The 16849-nt window shown below is 45.5% G+C and overlaps 2 protein-coding genes across 12 annotated transcripts in view; one reads left to right on the plus strand and one right to left on the minus strand.

Annotated features, from left to right (window-relative positions):
- The window catches only part of KDM2B (lysine demethylase 2B), a 112112-nt gene extending 105010 nt beyond the window's left edge, over window positions 1-7102 (minus strand). For 2 of the 7 annotated variants that reach the window (XM_065852002.2, XM_065852001.2), the window contains exon 1: window positions 696-812. In XM_065852002.2, coding sequence (XP_065708074.1) covers window positions 696-746 — 51 coding nt within the window. In that variant the 5' untranslated portion in view covers window positions 747-812. Of the gene's footprint in view, window positions 1-241; window positions 322-695; window positions 817-6413; window positions 6487-6958 lie in introns of those variants that run through there. The other 5 variants (XM_065852009.2, XM_065852004.2, XM_065852003.2 and 2 more) reach the window with 4 other exon arrangements.
- Window positions 107-15230, plus strand: LOC136109378 (calcium release-activated calcium channel protein 1). 5 transcript variants are annotated; one of them, XM_071815989.1, is made up of 3 exons: window positions 7230-7529; window positions 10559-10651; window positions 14623-15230. In XM_071815989.1, exons 1-3 carry the CDS (start codon window positions 7400-7402, stop codon window positions 15192-15194), a joined length of 795 nt encoding a protein of 264 aa, XP_071672090.1. In that variant the 5' UTR covers window positions 7230-7399; the 3' UTR covers window positions 15195-15230. The 5 variants fall into 5 exon arrangements, with proteins under 5 accessions (XP_065708083.1, XP_071672090.1, XP_065708082.1 ...); XM_065852011.2 differs by lacking the exons at window positions 7230-7529; window positions 10559-10651 and adding an exon at window positions 107-331 and having other exon boundaries at window positions 14628-15230; XM_065852010.2 differs by lacking the exon at window positions 10559-10651 and having other exon boundaries at window positions 7234-7513; window positions 14628-15230.
- The last annotated feature ends 1619 nt before the right edge of the window (window positions 15231-16849 follow it).

The raw sequence follows: 16849 nt of genomic DNA on the forward strand, positions 1-16849 counted from the left end.
AAGGGGGGGGTGCGAATCACTCAATCTGATGCACAGCATCCAGGTTTCGGTATTTACATAATCCCAGTGTTTCCATAGTCACACCGGAAGCCGCGATTTAAAAACCAGATCGCTTTATGTAACGCCGCGATGGATGCGCAGCCCCCACCCCGCTCCCCCCGCACGCTGCTCAGCGCCCAAAGCCGGGGGGTCCGCGGGCCGGAATGAGTTAAGGGGGGGGGAGTAGGCCCGGTGCTGCTACCCCGGGAAGTTGCGGCGGAGCCGAGGCTGGGGGCGGCGGGGCCCCCCAGCAATGCCGGCGGCAGCGGGGGACGGGCGGCCGCGCACAAAGGTAGGTCCCGGTGCGGGTTGTTTTTTGGGGGGGTGGGGTGGAAGGGGGGACCCGGTGCACCGGCTCTGTCCCTCTCCCGGTAGATCTCTCCCTGCAAACCCGGCCCGGCAGCCCTGCACACACGCGCGGTGGATCAGCACAAACCCTTACCCACAGGAAAGGAAAAAAAATAATAATATATTATCGTCCCACCCTCTCCTTCCCCCTCGGTTAAATTCCACCCCCTTCCCCAGTGTCTAAGCTGCGCTCGCAAACTAAGTCGCTGCGCTGCCTGCGTTTTACATGCATTTCTCCCTTTGCAAACAATTAATCAAAAAGCAATTAAAAGGCACAAATAGGAAATAGACAGAAGCCAGCTACACACCAATCTTCTTCCAGAGTCTTTCTGTGCCTCCATTTTTTTGGAGAGTTTCATCACTTAATTGTCAACAGTTCCTGTCCTGCATTTTTGGCCCAAATGGGGAGGAGGAAAAACAAAAGCCAGCCAGGTCTCTCTAAAGTTTTGCAATTTTGCACCAGCACTTTTTTTTTTTGGGGGGGGGGTGTAAAGGGGGAGGGAAGGGGAGGGGGGCGGCGGCGACGCGTTTTGCAAAGTCCTAAGGAACCATTTTCAGGCAACTGCGTGCGGAGCGGGGGCGCAGGCGTCGCAGTGCCCGGAACGTAAACAGGGGCGGGGGGGGGGGGGTGTCCGGGGGCGGCGGCGCCGCGATACCGGGCTGGGCCGGGCTGCCGGTGCTGGGCGCCGTACGCAGGCGCTGAGCGGGCGCGGAGCCCCGCGGAGGGGAGGGGGCACCACAAAGGCGCGGGCGGTCCCTGCGCGGCTACCGGAAAGTTGCGCGGTTTTGCTAAAACCGAGGGGTCGGGCTGAGCGCCGCCTGGTTAAACCCGGGCGCGCTTCTCTGAAGAGCGGAGAGTTAACGCAGCAAATACCGGAAAATAACTTTAAAAGATGGAATTGCGGTTAATTACTGTGGGCAATTAAGCACTCGGCTTCGTTGCGCTCCTCTCTTAGGGGGGCTCGGCCAGGTGGCCCCACCGAGGGCACCCCGGGCTACTCCGAGATCTGTGGCTCTGTATGCCTTGTGAGAGCAGGTTCTAACATCTATAATGTGTTACTCGGTGTTAAATAAAGCGAAATTGCCTTTGTGACGTGCGTGTACAACGGGTAGGTAGAAATCGTATGAAAAAGTAAGTAAAAATTACATAAAGTAGCTACTGATACTGAAAATCTTAAATATAGAGATACTGTGGGATGCTAAGACTATCAGAGTTTAATTTCTAGAGCATCGGTTCACATTTACTCTAAATTGATGCTGAGCAAATGTTGGGACCATCTTATTGCACGAGCAGGATCAGAGCGCAGTTTTCAGAGCCTCTGGGTTCCCAACCCTCTGCATCCTTGACCTCCCCCTGCTCCCCAAGAAAGGGACATAGAAAGTACCTAAACCCATGGCCGGGGGCTGATGGCTTTGACACGGCTCTGCTTTGCTTTTTGCAATTTTTTAATATGGACATTGAGAATAAACGTGTCTCTACCTCCCATAAGTGCTTGTTTGCTGTTGTCTGTCCTGGGCCAGCAAAAACGGGGAGTGCTCTGATCTAAGCAGTACAGATCCCAGAAGTAAATTTCAAACAGTCTTTCTATGGCTTCCAATCTCAGATCAGTTTAGAAGAGACTGAAGTTTTTCTTAAAATATGGCATTTTTTTCTTTACTATTCCTGTTTGCTTCTACCAACAGAAACATATTCACATAGCATCAAGTTTCCCTTTGCATACCTAACCAGTTACTTTCTGGGTACTATATGAATGTCTTCAATATTACACAGAAGATAAAACACATTAAAGCTCCACTTTTCAAGCCTTGCCAGTCATCTCTTTGGAAATATCCCTATTTTAATGAACCGTGACATGTGAATAAGAACAGGAGAGGATTGAGTTCTAATTCAGGATTTAAGGCAGTGAGTTTCTCCTTCTGCATCTGCCAATAACTGTTTGCAGAATCTTGAAAAATCGTGTAATCTTTCTCTAACATCTCGCTATTTATGGATGATTGAACTTTATTATCATATAGAAGTGTTGTTATAGGCTATATACTGAAGTGTGGATTCCAGATGTCTGTTATAGCAAGTGCATTATTAATTCATAATCCTGAAAAGATGTATGCATATGTTGACCTTTCAACCAAGATTACTCAATCTTAAAATGAAATGCATGTGTACATCTGTAGGATTGAGGCCAGAGCACTTGTACAAGATAAATGGATGTTACTAGAGAATCATCAGACAAAAAACACATAATCCATCCATTCTACAAAAGTCCACCAAAAAGACAGAACAGATACACAAAAGAAAATAAATTCATTCTTCTTTCCTTTTTTTTTTTTGATATGAGCAATCTGAGACTTTTGGTGTATTAAGCAAGCTCACTAAAGACTGTATTAATCACATACACCTGGAAACACCAGAACACATTACTGAAGTATGGAAATAAATGCATTTCAGAAATATCACTATTTTAATCCATCGATTTCCAAAAAAATAAACCATGTTTTTAACCTTGTTTTAAGACAGAAATGATTCCTCTTAAACTACAATTCCTTTTACCATTGAAATAGTACTGTAATCGGTGTATTAATAACAAAAAAAAAACTGTCTCAACAGAACTAGAAAGAAGAAAAGGGGGGGTGGTAGGATGTGGATGATGAGAACATCCACAGCTGCATTAGATAGGATGAAGACATTTAAAAGCAATATTAAACCCGTGTGCTTCAGGCCACAGGTCAAGTGCCAGCAGATGAGAGTTGGGCTCGTTTCCCCTCCAAACAGGTCAGGGCGCAGGTTTCCAGTGGTGCTGGAGCTGGGCCCTGACAGGCAGCGCCCAGCACAGGCCAAAATACCCGAAAATACCATTTCACCTATAAATACTGTGAAAAGGGAGCAGTAGTTATTGAGAAATGGACTAGTCTGAACTCTATTAAAAAAAGAAACAGAAAACCACCATCAAGCCACAATAAAACTTTTTTGCTGGGTGTTAATGTAACTTAATGTAATCTTAGGATTAAGATGTTGAGATACAAACTCTAATCATGACAATGGGCTGGATCCTGACCTTGTTAGCGTGAACTAGGAGCTGACATTGAATTAAACTTGTACTGCAGGGCTCATGCTAAAATAAGAACTTGGGAAGGCTGTGTGAAAAAATGGCTTAATTTCACTCCTATTGAGCTTTCAAACATAGTTATTTCAGAGTGGACTGAAATAATCCTAAAACATTTTTTAAAATATCTTTTATCCTGTAAGACCCACAATTCCATGTGATGCCTTGGGTTAACATGGAAGATGAGATATTTAACCATTTCATTGTTTTATGAAGGAAGTTAAAAATTACACAGTTTTTTCTCGACATGACAGGTCAAACCCCTTCCTCTGCAGATATCCCACCAACTAAACTTTAAGCTCTACTTTAGATGAGACTTGCAGAGATGCTTGTCTTAACCTCCTTGCTGCTTGGGACTGCTGACAAACCTTTACTTGCCTTTTGCAACATCTAACGTGTTGTTTTTAATGCAGATCTACCACAATTTCCATTTTGTGGTAACCTGATTTAGTTTTGGTACAAGAACAAATGGAAGTGATGATTTGCATGTGAAGCTGGAAATATGTTTTAGAAAAGCTGCTGTGAGAGGGCAGCACCTTTGCATGCTCAGTACTGTATCACATTAATCATATGGTACATGGCGAACCTATTCTTCTTATTCCGTTCTCCTACAGAAAACACAGCAGTACATTTTTAGCAGCAAAAAAAAATGATGAGGATCCTTGTGACAGTGTGCAGATTTCTCAGGGCTTTCTGGAAAGAAACTTGGACTTCTGCCACGTGCTCCGATTGTGTTCATGCATAAATGATCCAGAGAATGGGTTGACATTGCCTCTAATTAGGGGTAATAACAGCCTGCTGCTCAAAGAGCCAGTTCTCTTTCTCTTGCGTGTGTGTCCCTCCTTTCTCCTGCATTAGGTCTGGTGTTGGTGTAGCCACAGGCTAAGTCAGTTCAGTGACCTGACCCAGAAGAAAACGCACCCATTAAGACATGTATTTATTTTTTTCACTAGGTGAATTCCCTGAAGCTCCACAGCCATTCGATGGGTGTGATCTGGGGGGTGAGCTGGAGGAGTGCAGGACTACACCCTTTTGGTGGCCTCCTGCAACTGCACTGATCAGAGGGAACATCCAACCACGGCTTTGACCTCCAGCATGATGCCACAAGAACTCTCTGAAGCATTTCTAAGAGTTAATTAACCATGGCTGACTCTTTTTGTTTCAGCTAACCCTAGAGTGGCAGTGCAGAGGTGTGCAGTAACGAGTAATTAGAGTTGGAAATACAAGAATTTATCCTGGTTTAGTTTGTACCTCACAATGGAGCTATGAAATGGGACAGAAAGGGGGAGAAGGGTACACAGCTACAGTCCCAGTGTTTTAGTTGCAGAAGAAGGCTTGATCCGTAATATGTGTTTTCCTATTTAACAATCCGGTTTTTAAATTTCTGATAGAAAAAGAAATATTGTTTATTTTAAAGCTACAATGCTGGGGCTTGGGAGCCTAAAATTGCACATTAGGAAGAGGATGGCATGAGATGAGATTCTTTAACTGATTCGTAGGTCCTTTTCTGTACTGTTTCCTTGAATGAAATATGAGCTCAACAATACATCAGTGCACAACATTGTTATCTTTCAGAGTCCTTCCTGATAAACAGTAATAGGAGTGATGGACAGAAGAACAGAGAAACGATAGAGTTCAAAGAGTCTATTTTAATACAACTCTTTAGAAAGACTCTTAAAGTCCTTCTGAGCTGTATGTGGGATTTTTTTCAGAGAAATCTGATTTTAGGGAACAGGTCCTATTATTTGTGCAATAGTATTCACCCATTATGTTACAGTTCAACTATAATTTTGCACAGAAAAAACAACAAAATCCGGGTTATATACACTTACATAAACGTTTTTCATAGCTTATGAGCAGCAATGCAAAATATGATTCCACAGGAACTAAATGACAAAGACTTAAATGTTTGCTTGAGACATGGAGGAAGTTTTATGTTACTGTTTTTTTGATGGTTATCCTATCTCCCAAGTAAAATGTGGTAATGAAATCACAATATGGTTGTTAGTCATCACTTTGCAATGTGGTGCTCAGACTTAGCCTAAGGCATCAGTGGGAGACAGAAAAAGCTGATTGTGGTGGTGAGGTCTTATGGCTTTTATTTTTTTTTAAGAATTAAAGCACACCAAACAGAGTAGTATTTCATAATGCTAACTTAGGCTGGACTTTCACTCAAGTGGATCCAATACAGTAGTACTGTCACCCGTAAAAGAGAAAGCAGGGGTCAAACACTCCGTGGAGTCCATTTCATACAACAGCAAAAGCTTTTATGGAAAGACCAAGTCGAACTCATTCTCCTACAGAGGTGTTTTAATGGCTCTGTAGATAAAAATCTAACCAAAAGTTGTTTATAGCAAGAAGAAGACTCGGTTTATTTATTGAGGAAGGAATGAGATCAAATCTACATGGTAAGAAGTGGTAGTTTCTGGGAATGCCTCCAAAAACTTGAAATAGTTAACTTTTTTTTTTTTTTTACTGGATGTTTCAACTAAGTCTTTCTTAAAAGAATGCCATGTAAATGAAAAGCATTAAGTGACCTGTGATGGTATAGCCTGTCATCACCTTTACTGTGCATACGTAAACGAACGAGCTTGCAAATCAGACAAAAGTGTGAAGAACAAAGCAAAAATGGTAAAAGACCGCTGCATTTTTCCTGTGTGGAAATAAGGCGGAAAATTTCAATGCGAAAATAGGAAATCACCAAAGATTTTGATTTCCAATGGAGCTAGCATTGCAATGATTCAGCTCAAATGTGACCATGCATATGCCTGTGAATAGTAAAAGAATCCTTGTCCAGTATTATTTTTCTAATGTTAAAATCAGAAATTTTATTACTAGAAATCGATAGCAACAAGTTTCTTACACGTCCCTTAATTCTCCAGACCCACAAGTTTGATGTGGCACAAGCATTGTAACAAGCCTCACCTTTTCAGAAATCATCTTCATAACTGTGCCATGCATTCGCTATGCAGATCTGCTCTATGCCTCATTTTTCCCTCTGTAAAATACATGAGAAAAAAAAAATTGGTTTAACGGGGTTGCATGAACATGGTAATAAAAAAATCCCTTCAACACTGCCATATGTATCTGTTGAAATGTTCTGCTTAATCAACTTTATCAACTACTTGCTGATAAAAAACAAGTTTATCAGAAACTCTGGGATGGCAATGAAAACCTTAATTATGTAACAAACGGGTGTATCAATTTTAATTGGAAGCGAGGGTGGGTGCTCAGACTGCTTTAGATGTGCAGGGCAGATGTAGGTTAAACGTTTAAGCTTCTTCGGAGGGGAGGCTGAAGAAGGAAGTCGGGGTGAGATGGTTTTGTGGTTGTGCTGTGAGGGAAGGCAGCGAGGAGCAGGGGGACACCCCATCCCTGCGCCCTGAGCGGCGCCCACCGCCGGGCAGGGCCGTGCAGAGCTGACAAACGGCAGATTCCAGTCAACAACACCCCAACCTCCGCCTGCTCACCCGCCGCCGCAGCCGCCCGGAGGCCGCACCCCGGGCTCCCGCTGGGCCTCGCTGCGGGGTTCGCCCACGGCAGACCCACTGAGGGGCCGCGTCTCCCCCAGCGGCAGCACCGAGGAGGCCGCGCGTCCCTCAGCGCCGCGGCGGGAAGGGGCCTCCGCAGCACGACGCCCGCCCGCCCTCAGGCTCCCTCGAGGGCTGCCGGGAAGCGGCCGAGGCGGAGCGGGGCCGGGGGCCGGGCCGGGCCGCCCAGTGGGGCGGTGCCCGGCGGGGCGCAGGCTCGCAGCGGCGCGGCGGCAGGCGCGGCCCCAGCACCGGCAGGAGCTGCCGCCGGGCGCCATGGGGTGTTAGCGCAGCTGGTGCCCTCGCTCTGCCGCCGGAAGGAGCCGCCGTTGCCGCCTTGTCCCTCCCGCTCCGCTCCTCAGCCCGCCGCCCCCGGAGCCCATGAGCCTGAACGAGCACTCGATGCAGGCGCTGTCCTGGCGGAAGCTCTACCTGAGCCGCGCCAAGCTGAAAGCCTCCAGCCGCACCTCCGCGCTGCTCTCCGGCTTCGCCATGGTGAGCGCCCGGCTTCGTCCGGCGGGCAGGGGGCCCTGGCAGGCGGCCCGCGGCCTCCCCGGCAGCAGCGAGCCGGGTGCGGGAAGCGGTGCCGCCGCTTCTCCTTTTTCCGACCGGAGGACTCGCTGCCTCCCGCCGGGCTGGTGGCTGCAGCGGGGCGGGGGGAGGACGGGGACGAGTGCGGCCCCTGAGGCGGCGTGTGGCACCCGGGGCGGCGGGAAGCGGGGCGGGTCCTGGTGCCTCTTCCCGGGCTCGCCGGGCCCGCCCCGGCTCCCAGCCCTCCGGGCAGCCGGGCCAGCGCAGCCGGGCGGCGGCCGGGCCGGGGAGGAGGCGCCGGGGCCGCCCCGAGAGCAGCGGGGTTGGGGAGCCCGGGAACTCGCCTCGGCAGCCGGTGTTCTGTGGAGAGCTGTCGTGCCCAAGGTAAAAGCCGCCTCACGGCTGCATCTCCGCCGAACAGCTCCGCTACCTCGTGCTGGTTTGGGGTTTTTTCGCGCATTTTTGGCGCGGAGGATGCTCGGCGTGCCAGGAATCACACGTTCCTCCCGCTGGCTCTCGTGAGATACCGTGTAGAGCGCTGTAAATGTGGATATTAGCATGTTTTTTTAAATTATTATTATTTTTCGTTTCGCTCGGCGCTCTGATACCAGGAGCACCAAGCCCTTTGTGCCCCCTCCCTCTCCCCACGGCACAACCGCGCACCTGGACACAAGCGGGGGCTGCACTTGAGCTACTTTTAGATAAATTAAGGAAATAAACTGATCAAATTGGCGGTGTCCCCCCGGTTCATTACATCCATCATTAGTCGTCTGCGGTTAACGATGTTCCTAATTCGTTTTTTCTTTTTTTTTTAAGGAAATCTGGAGTGTTGCTTAGTTTGGAGTTCTGTGCATGTTTTTGAAATGTCTTTGTTGGTATGTTTTTTCTTTTCGGGTTTGGTATGGAAACGTAGTCCAGTAATCCTAATTACGTCAAAGCTGCAGAAAGATTGAAATACGGTAATTTACAAGCTTCTTCATATTCCCTGTCCTCTAACGTACTAAGCTGCTAACTCTGCCGTCAGCCCCTTTATTCCATCCGTGTTACATATGCTTCATAGTTGTAAATACCGAATTGTACAGCTCTGATTTGTTTTGGTTTGATTTTTGCCCCACTTTCACCAAGGTATTTTCACCCATAAGATATATTCCCCTTAAGAGCCATTGTTCCAATCCGAGGATGCTGTTTGAAAACAGCAGCCGGGCTGCAGCAGCTTCTGACGGTCAAATAAATGTCACCGGCCTCCTTCAATGACTAAAAACAGCCTGGAACTCCTCGGGGTGACGGTGGCGGGGGTTCGGGTGACTGACAGGCGGCTGTGTGAGTGCAGCGGCATATTTGAGTTGGTTCTCCTTGGGTAACATGCATCAGGCTGGTAGATCATACCCCGTGTCTGCTAATGAGTTTTCCTTGTTGTGCGCCCATTCTCCTGTGTCAGAGCAGTTTGTCGGGGTGGTTTCTTGGGTCAGGCTTTTACGTGGAGAGAAAGAACACAGAAAAAAAACCTCACCCTGTAGTTTGATGGCTTTTACAGATTTGCATCTCAGGGAGGCTGCGTCTGCATAAATAAAATATTATTATTTAAAAGTCATACTTAATCTCTTAGATCCGTTTGGATTTTCTCTAAATATATGCTATGTGAACTCTCCGTCCCATGGATGGATGAGATGAAGCTGCTTCTACTTGTTTCTCAGTGCTCTAGAAGAGTTCCAGGAGTTCAGTGTCCTGCAGCTGAAATCTGCTGCTTTTGAATTGATGTTGTTTAGGATGTTCCAGGGAAAAGCCACTTTGTTCCTACTAACACTATCTCTAGTTGCCAGGAATGTTATGTGTGAACATTTATCGTACTTTCATTTTCCGGATGTTACCCCTCTCAAAAAAATTCACTTTTTTATTTTCACTTTAACAAGATCACGCTGGAAATCAACTTGTAGCCTCATTGGTTTTGCTGTGACAGATGGTCCTGTAGCTGAGACTTCCTAATCTATTTTCAGAAGAGCTGACTTAACTTTCAAGTATTTTTAGATTTCTTTTGAATAACTTTGCTTATCTTTTGAAGTTGTCCTTTGCGACTCTGCCTTGAAAAGCGGGGCCTTCGTTCTGCTGTCACGCCTATGTGTTGTTTATCAAATTCAGCAGATTCTTTGGCACCTGATGTTTGAACAAAATGCTGCTGAGGTACAATCTAGTCTTGGATCTAAAGCTTACAACAGCAATTAAGCGTCATTGTTCCTCTGTTTTCCTTATTGACACAAGGAAGAGTCTAAATGACACATCCAGGACCACCCAGCAAATTGATGGGAATTGTCCGGAATGTGCTCGTTTCCATGCCAGCCCCATTCATCCCTGCGCTTAAATCAACAGAACTTGTATCCTCTGCTGTGAGCTAAGTGCATCCCTGCTCAACTTTATTCGTCCTAATTTTGTGTATGACTGCAGCCATTTGCAGTTTATTCCTTGAAGACTAGTTAGCGTACCCTGGTTAAATGATGCATGCCCGAAGTCAAGAGATTGCCCCGGTCAGTGACGTGCAGAGTATGAAACGCTCGGCCAGGTTTCAAACTCAGAAGTGGTGTGCTTCCACAGAGAAGATTGATTAAAAACCCGTTTTACACTTAGTTTTGTTTTAGAGCTGCACACATCATGGTTTGCCGCCGCCTGTCAGCTTTGGAAACGTGTTGATTGCAAACTGGTGTCCAGGGAAGCTCCCATGGTAAACCCGAGCGGTTCCCTTGTGCACGTTTCCATGGATGCTATCAGCCAGGGCCATATGTCTTAAGTTTATAATCTTGCATTGAGTACGCTTTTCCAGTTTATGGGGTCAACAAGTAATATCAACTCTCAAATTGTGAGAGGTGAAGTTGTAGATTGTAGGGTACGTGCAGTCCATGAAAGAACAGAGGTCTCCCTCCGTGCACCATTGAGTATTTCTTGCTTCTGTGTTATACCCCAGTTACCGATGTAGGATTCTGTTTTTCCCTTCATGCCTGTCTTTATTTCTTAATCCAGTTTATCTGAACACCGGAAATATTTTGCAGATTGTATCCAATATTGCGAACACTCGCTCATCCCCACCGGCAGCAGCGGTGTCAGGCGCTCCAGTGCACACAGGCTGCTGGTAGGTTCTTTGTGTTTGGACAATTAAGCTGGGTTGTCAGCATCATTTTGTCACCAGGGCTTCATTTTTGTAACCTGCAGGAAAGCATTACAGTCCCAGTTCCTTGGCTTCTGCCACCGCTCACCTTTTACATTGCTATTGCACTTACAGGTTAGGACTGTGCTCTGAATAATCTTCCCACGTATGAAAGTTTCCTTCTGTTTCAGGCATGGAAGCAACCTTTTGTTGCCACTCTGGTCTAGTAAGACACGGAAGCGTTATACACAAGCGAAATGAATCTATTTCAGGATATTAAATAAAACTGAAATGTGGATTCTTCTGGAGGGCAAGTTGTTGAATTTTTTGCAATGCGTTGGTGTTCAGGCTGCCATGACTCTGAAATCCAGAGCTGTCAGAAGCCTTAACGTGATTCTGTGTTCAAATCAGTTGTCTTTGAAAGCGTTTGCGTGCCCACCTTCTTTAGGCTCACGTGAACTATGGTCCTGCACCCTAACATCACAAGAGTCCTTTAATTTCGCCAAGAAGCTGCATTTTAGATTTACAGCTTTGTCAAGGGCTGTAGTAAATCTGTCAGTCGTATCTGCAGGGTGATCTGAAGTTAAAGTTAGCTCTTCTGTGAGCCAGGGATTAGACCAGATGACCTCTTGAGGTGTCTTCCAACCTGCTTTCTTCCATGATAGTGCAGTGACACCGGAGCTGCACAGTCAAAATCATGCTTGATTTTGGTCAAAGAAGCTTGGAAAGTGGTGAAGGAGAAGGTGCTGAAGTATATTGGATACAATGCAGATGTGGGTGACCTGTCCTGGGGGGTCTGTCTTCTGAATCAGCATAGAAACTGAGTGAGAGGACACAGGAAAACGTCCTGCATGAAACATCACCACATACCGATGAATTCTTTGTGTGGGTTTGGATCGTAAGAGTTGAGCTCACCGGGGCCCTGGTTTTGCGAGTGTTACCTTACGAGAGCAGTCGTGGTCTGTGCATTTTGGAATTGCAGCGTGAGCAAAGGGGAGTAGAACTTGGGATGCTTTGTATCACTGTTTGAAAACAGGCACGGGGCCTCAGAATGAAAAATGGGGCTTTTTGTTTTAGGTGCCTGGCTCAAGCTTGGCCCGGGAAGTAAAGAACAGAGACTCGCGACTGAAAAGAGCTGGCAGTTTTTCTGCTAGTTTTTAGTGCAAGGGTTCCCAAATTAGCTTCCTTGACAGTTTCAGGAGACAGAAAACATGAACTGGTTTTTCACTTCGGGGTCAAGCTGGAGTTACTCTGCCAAGCATGAGCACAAGGAGGCTTTGCTGTGCCTCCCCGGAGACTTTCCATGCACTTTAGTAGACTGAAATCTTCCGGGCATTCTGCATCCTATGACCTCCCCAAAAGTCTCAGTTTGAAGTGAGTTCTGAAGTGCCTGTTAATGCTGAATGAATAAAAAAAGAGAAGTGTTTTCTTGCTTTTTTGTCTTTCTGACACAGTCTCTGTTACAACTGCAACTTGGTGCATTTTCTCTTTGCTCGCGGGTGTCTCTGTCCAGCTCATTGGCATCACCATCATTTTTTTGTCCTGTCTGTGTCCCCATGAAAAACTTCCTTTTATATTTTGTTTTTTATGCACGTACCCTCTACCTTCTGTCACATTTTCTCATTGCTCTGTTTAAAGAAAACATCCAACTCCCTTTCTGGAGAACTTGTGATCTGCAAAGAGTTGTGGGTGTGTTGTGGAGCTGCACCTGCTGTGTCTGTCTTGGAAGTTCAAGTGGGGGGTCTTACACTCATCCCTTGGAGGGCTGAGCCTACAAAGCTGTGATCCCTTCAGTGTCAATAAAGGTATTTTTGCAGCCACTGTAGTCTACCTGTGAAGTGGTGTTGGTGCTGCCCACGATTGTTGTTATTGAGAGAGTACACTTGGAATTACAGTAAGTAACTGTGTGTTGTGGTTTGAGCTGAAGGAAGTGACGCCCTTCCTGCTCGTGGGGTAAATTGTAACAAGGGTGAAGAAACAACCACAGTCTTGCTGGATTTCAGAAAACTCTTATTCTGAGAGGTGGTTTGGGACCTACCTCCCCAACTATCTCCCTGTGCAAAGTGGGTCTGTACTAATGTGTTTGCAGCCATACAAACCGAAGCCTCACTTGGGTCGTTCAAACTCCCGTTTAAGCTGTCTCATCAGCGTATAATGGTTGTTGGTACTCCTGGGGTCACTGTCTTGGGGAAACACGCAGCAGTGTTAAATTGAAATCTTTTTAGCCCAGGAACACTTGGATTCCTGGTCTAGAGGTCTCCTTGTAACAGTTGTCCCTGTGATTCTGTCAGTGCTTATCTAGACACAAAGCTGGTCGAGGATCTGAAGGCTAATTAATTTAACTTGGTTTCTTGCAATATTTTTTTCATCATGCATATAATTATAGCTAAAACAGAAGCAGGTACATTGAGATTAAATGTAGTTATTTAGCTTTTCAGCTCAGGCTAGGGTAAGAGGAGGAAAAAAAGGTTTCTTCTTGATGCTCTGTTGAAATGTAAAGTATCTCCAAGACAACTGGTATGTTGGAATGAAGAGTCTGAACTTGAAAATCAGATGCTTGATATCATTATTACATGGATACATTGGTTAATGAAGATATCAAATGCCCTCAATATTTGACGAATTAAATACATCCGTTCTTAAAGGAAAATAAAGTCTTCATCTTATGAAGCTCTTTAGTGTCATGGTTAACATAATAAGTAGCAGGATAAAGGATTAAAATGTCTCGCAGTGCTGGATGGTTTTGAGTCTAGACATGCACCAGAAAATTTACCAAAAAAAGTTGATAAATATGAAAATGAGTCCTTGGTGGTGAAGGATTGCAGTTGTTCTGTGAAAAACACAGGAAGCCCAACATCCCCCAAGTGCATTGGGACTCAACAAGCAATCCTGCAGAAGAGCGACCCAATGGCTGAACATTTATCCTCTCAAATAGGGAGTTTTCCCACATTTGGAAGTGGTATTTTTAAGTCTTTGAGTAAGAATTGTATATGCATTTATATACTATAATATAACATAACTTTTTGTTGAGTTTCTTGTAACACTTGGAAACCGTTTGCTAGTTGGCTGGGTGGTTTGGCTTATGACAATTAAAGCTTTCAATAAAGGCATTAAAATATTGGCAAATGGCCTTGAATGCCTGTTGAAACATGTCTGAAAAAAACCCTCAGCTTAGCATGTTGGCATGTTAGCGGTTAAGAGTTCTGGTGTCCTGGAACGTGCTGGTTCTGGGAGCATAAGAAGGTGGGATCCTGCACTAGGTGTAGCTTGGCTCAGATCTTGCAAAATAACGAGGTTTGAATCTTGGTTTTGGATCTTTGTTGTAGAGTCTGCTTAAATACTTATTTTGAGTGCAAAAATATAGCTGAGAGCCCTAAGGAAAGTTGTTCTTTCTAGTGAAAGGTTCCTGCTCTTCAGAACTTAAAAATCCAAGAAGAGCCATCAGGACTGCGGTGGGCAGTCTGCTGCCTTCACAGGCTTTCGTGTTACAGGTAACAACTTCAAAAGACTTCTTGAAATATTCCTTCTACATACATATGAGACACATTTTCTAATACCCAGCAAAGTTTATAGTAAAAGATCAAAAGCTGCCTGTCCAATATAAGACAGGAAAGAAGAAATGTTTCACCTTAGGAGTCCCAAGTATGTCGATCACAAAGTTCAGCTGTTGGGATGAGCTGGAATAGACAAGGTGGTTGTGCCGTGAAGAGCTGTTGTGTGTACTGGTGGTTTGCTCTGCAACGGAACAGTAAGTGTGAAAACGGTGGCCCGTGCTCAGACCTAAATTTGGACCTAATGAAAGGGGTGTGGATCGACACAGAGAGAAATTTAGATGCGGGATATTACTCTGTGTGGATCAGATGATCTTCTGGAAACGTGATTTGAACTTAAAATCATCTATGGAAATAACTTGTAGGTAATTGCGTCTCTCTCTGTCCTTTTCAGGTGGCTATGGTAGAAGTTCAGATAAACTCAGAAGACGACCACCCTCAAGGGCTCCTGATCGCCTTCAGTGCCTGCACCACCGTCCTCGTGGCCGTTCACCTCTTTGCTCTCATGATAAGTACCTGCATTCTCCCAAACATAGAGGCCGTTAGCAATGTCCATAATCTCAACTCTGTCAAGGAGTCTCCTCATGAGCGTATGCATCGGCACATTGAGCTCGCGTGGGCGTTTTCTACTGTCATTGGGACTTTGCTCTTTCTTGCAGAGGTGGTGTTACTGTGTTGGGTGAAGTTTCTTCCTTTAAAGAAGCAATCTGATAATCCAAACCAGAACAACAGTTCTACAATCACATCAGGACAGGCAGCAGCCATTGCATCTACGTCTATCATGGTTCCCTTTGGATTGATATTCATTGTCTTTGCAGTCCACTTCTACAGGTCACTGGTGAGCCATAAAACAGACAGGCAATTCCAGGAACTGAATGAACTTGCTGAATTTGCACGGCTCCAGGATCAACTGGATCACAGAGGTGATACCATCTCCTCAGCTGTTACCCATTTTCCATAAACCTGTACTTACAGAAAATAAACCCACTATACTGCTTCTGCCTTGTTATGTTGACTCGCCTGCGGATCAAGTCGGCGAACTGTTGGTTACTGTTTAAAGAGAGGTTATAAATGTTGTTCTAACCCTTTAGAGAGGATAAATGTTCCTTTCATAACATTTTGGCTGACACCCGGAGGAACGGGCGGTGAGCTGTGCGTCCCTCCCTCCCGTGAGCGCTGTCAGGTTGCTTCTTGCAGATGCTGAATGGTGGCTGTACAAACTCCTGGAAAACAGCGCTGTAAATTGGGCTATTTGTTAGAGATGGGTAGAGAAGCTTGTCTTTTCTCTTTGTTTGATGTTGGCATTTACTAGAAGATACTGCTTGTCCGATCCATATTGCGTGGCACGATACAAATTACTTGGGATGTGCAGCAATTAGCACTTGGGTTTGGTGCTAGCGCTGTTCTCTCTGGAAAGCCTGACAGATGGTAGAAGTGAAAGCTTTCCCACCACTTTCCCCAGTATGTTTTGCTGCCAAGTAATTATTACTTCACTGATTTCTCCAACGCCTTTTCCCCTTGGTAGTTACACATTTTATAACTTGCTAAACACCCATGACCAGTTTTACTGCAATGTGGTATGGCCACATGAGTAGGAATGAGACTCTACTCTACTCTTCCTTGGAAGAAAATAAAAGCAATAACTGTTTTAAAGTTCTCAAGAGCTGGCAAATATTATCTGGAGAGATAGATTTGCCTGTTTCCCATTTAGGAATCTTTTTTTAAAAAGAAGGAACTAGATGGAAATTATCACTGGATGATTTTTTTTTGCTTGAAAATCAGAACCACTGCTGGGGTTTTTTTCCAAGCCAAAGTAGTAATTATTTTGTACTTTTCTATTAAAAATATATTTTTAATAAATCCTCAGATACAAGCAGCAAAAGGTGCTTTCTCTGCATTGGATTCCCAAGTAATTAGCTCTGCCTTGGTCTTCCTTGTTTAGAAAAAGTCTTCTTGCTGAAGTGTTGTATTTAATGACTTGTTACACGTTTTTTTGCTTCCGAAAGACCTGAAAGACTACTTCTATGTAAGTTTATTTATGAAAGTAGGTTCTTTGTCATTAATATTGCTGCTTACTTTCAGACACACGTCTGTGACAATGAGGCTACTGTGCTGGGGTGTTTTTGTTTCTTCTTTAAGTACAAACTTCCATTTGGTCTCTTAGATAAGAGGCCTATCCAAGAGAGATTGCAGCAGCCATCCTGGGCCGCGTCCGTCATTCTGGCTGTGTCTGGAAGCGGAATTCTTTGGAATGTGGTTCTTCTGTGGAGCAGCTTTGGGCTTTAATGGGTAAAAGCTGTTTTCTGAACACAACCTGAGACAGGTTTCAGGTCTAACAGAACAAAACTTGACTTCCTACCGTAGCTAACACTGTGGAACAGGAATCTGGGAGCCTGCAATTAGAGAGGAGTGAACGTGACAACACGGCGGAGCTGTACCCGACCGACCTGGGCTGAACGTGGTGTCCTGCGCCCAACCTCCCTCAGGTTATCTGACGTATTTACAAGCAGCAGGATGTCTCTACGTAGGGTGGCAGTGTGTTTGCTGCTCCAGCAGCCTCACGAAGCGAATGGCACTGATTTCTCAGGTCAGCACCACCGCAGTGGGAAGTGTTGA

Source organism: Patagioenas fasciata, chromosome 17 (genome assembly GCF_037038585.1).
Source record: "Patagioenas fasciata isolate bPatFas1 chromosome 17, bPatFas1.hap1, whole genome shotgun sequence".
Classification (NCBI taxonomy): Eukaryota; Metazoa; Chordata; class Aves; order Columbiformes; family Columbidae; genus Patagioenas; species Patagioenas fasciata.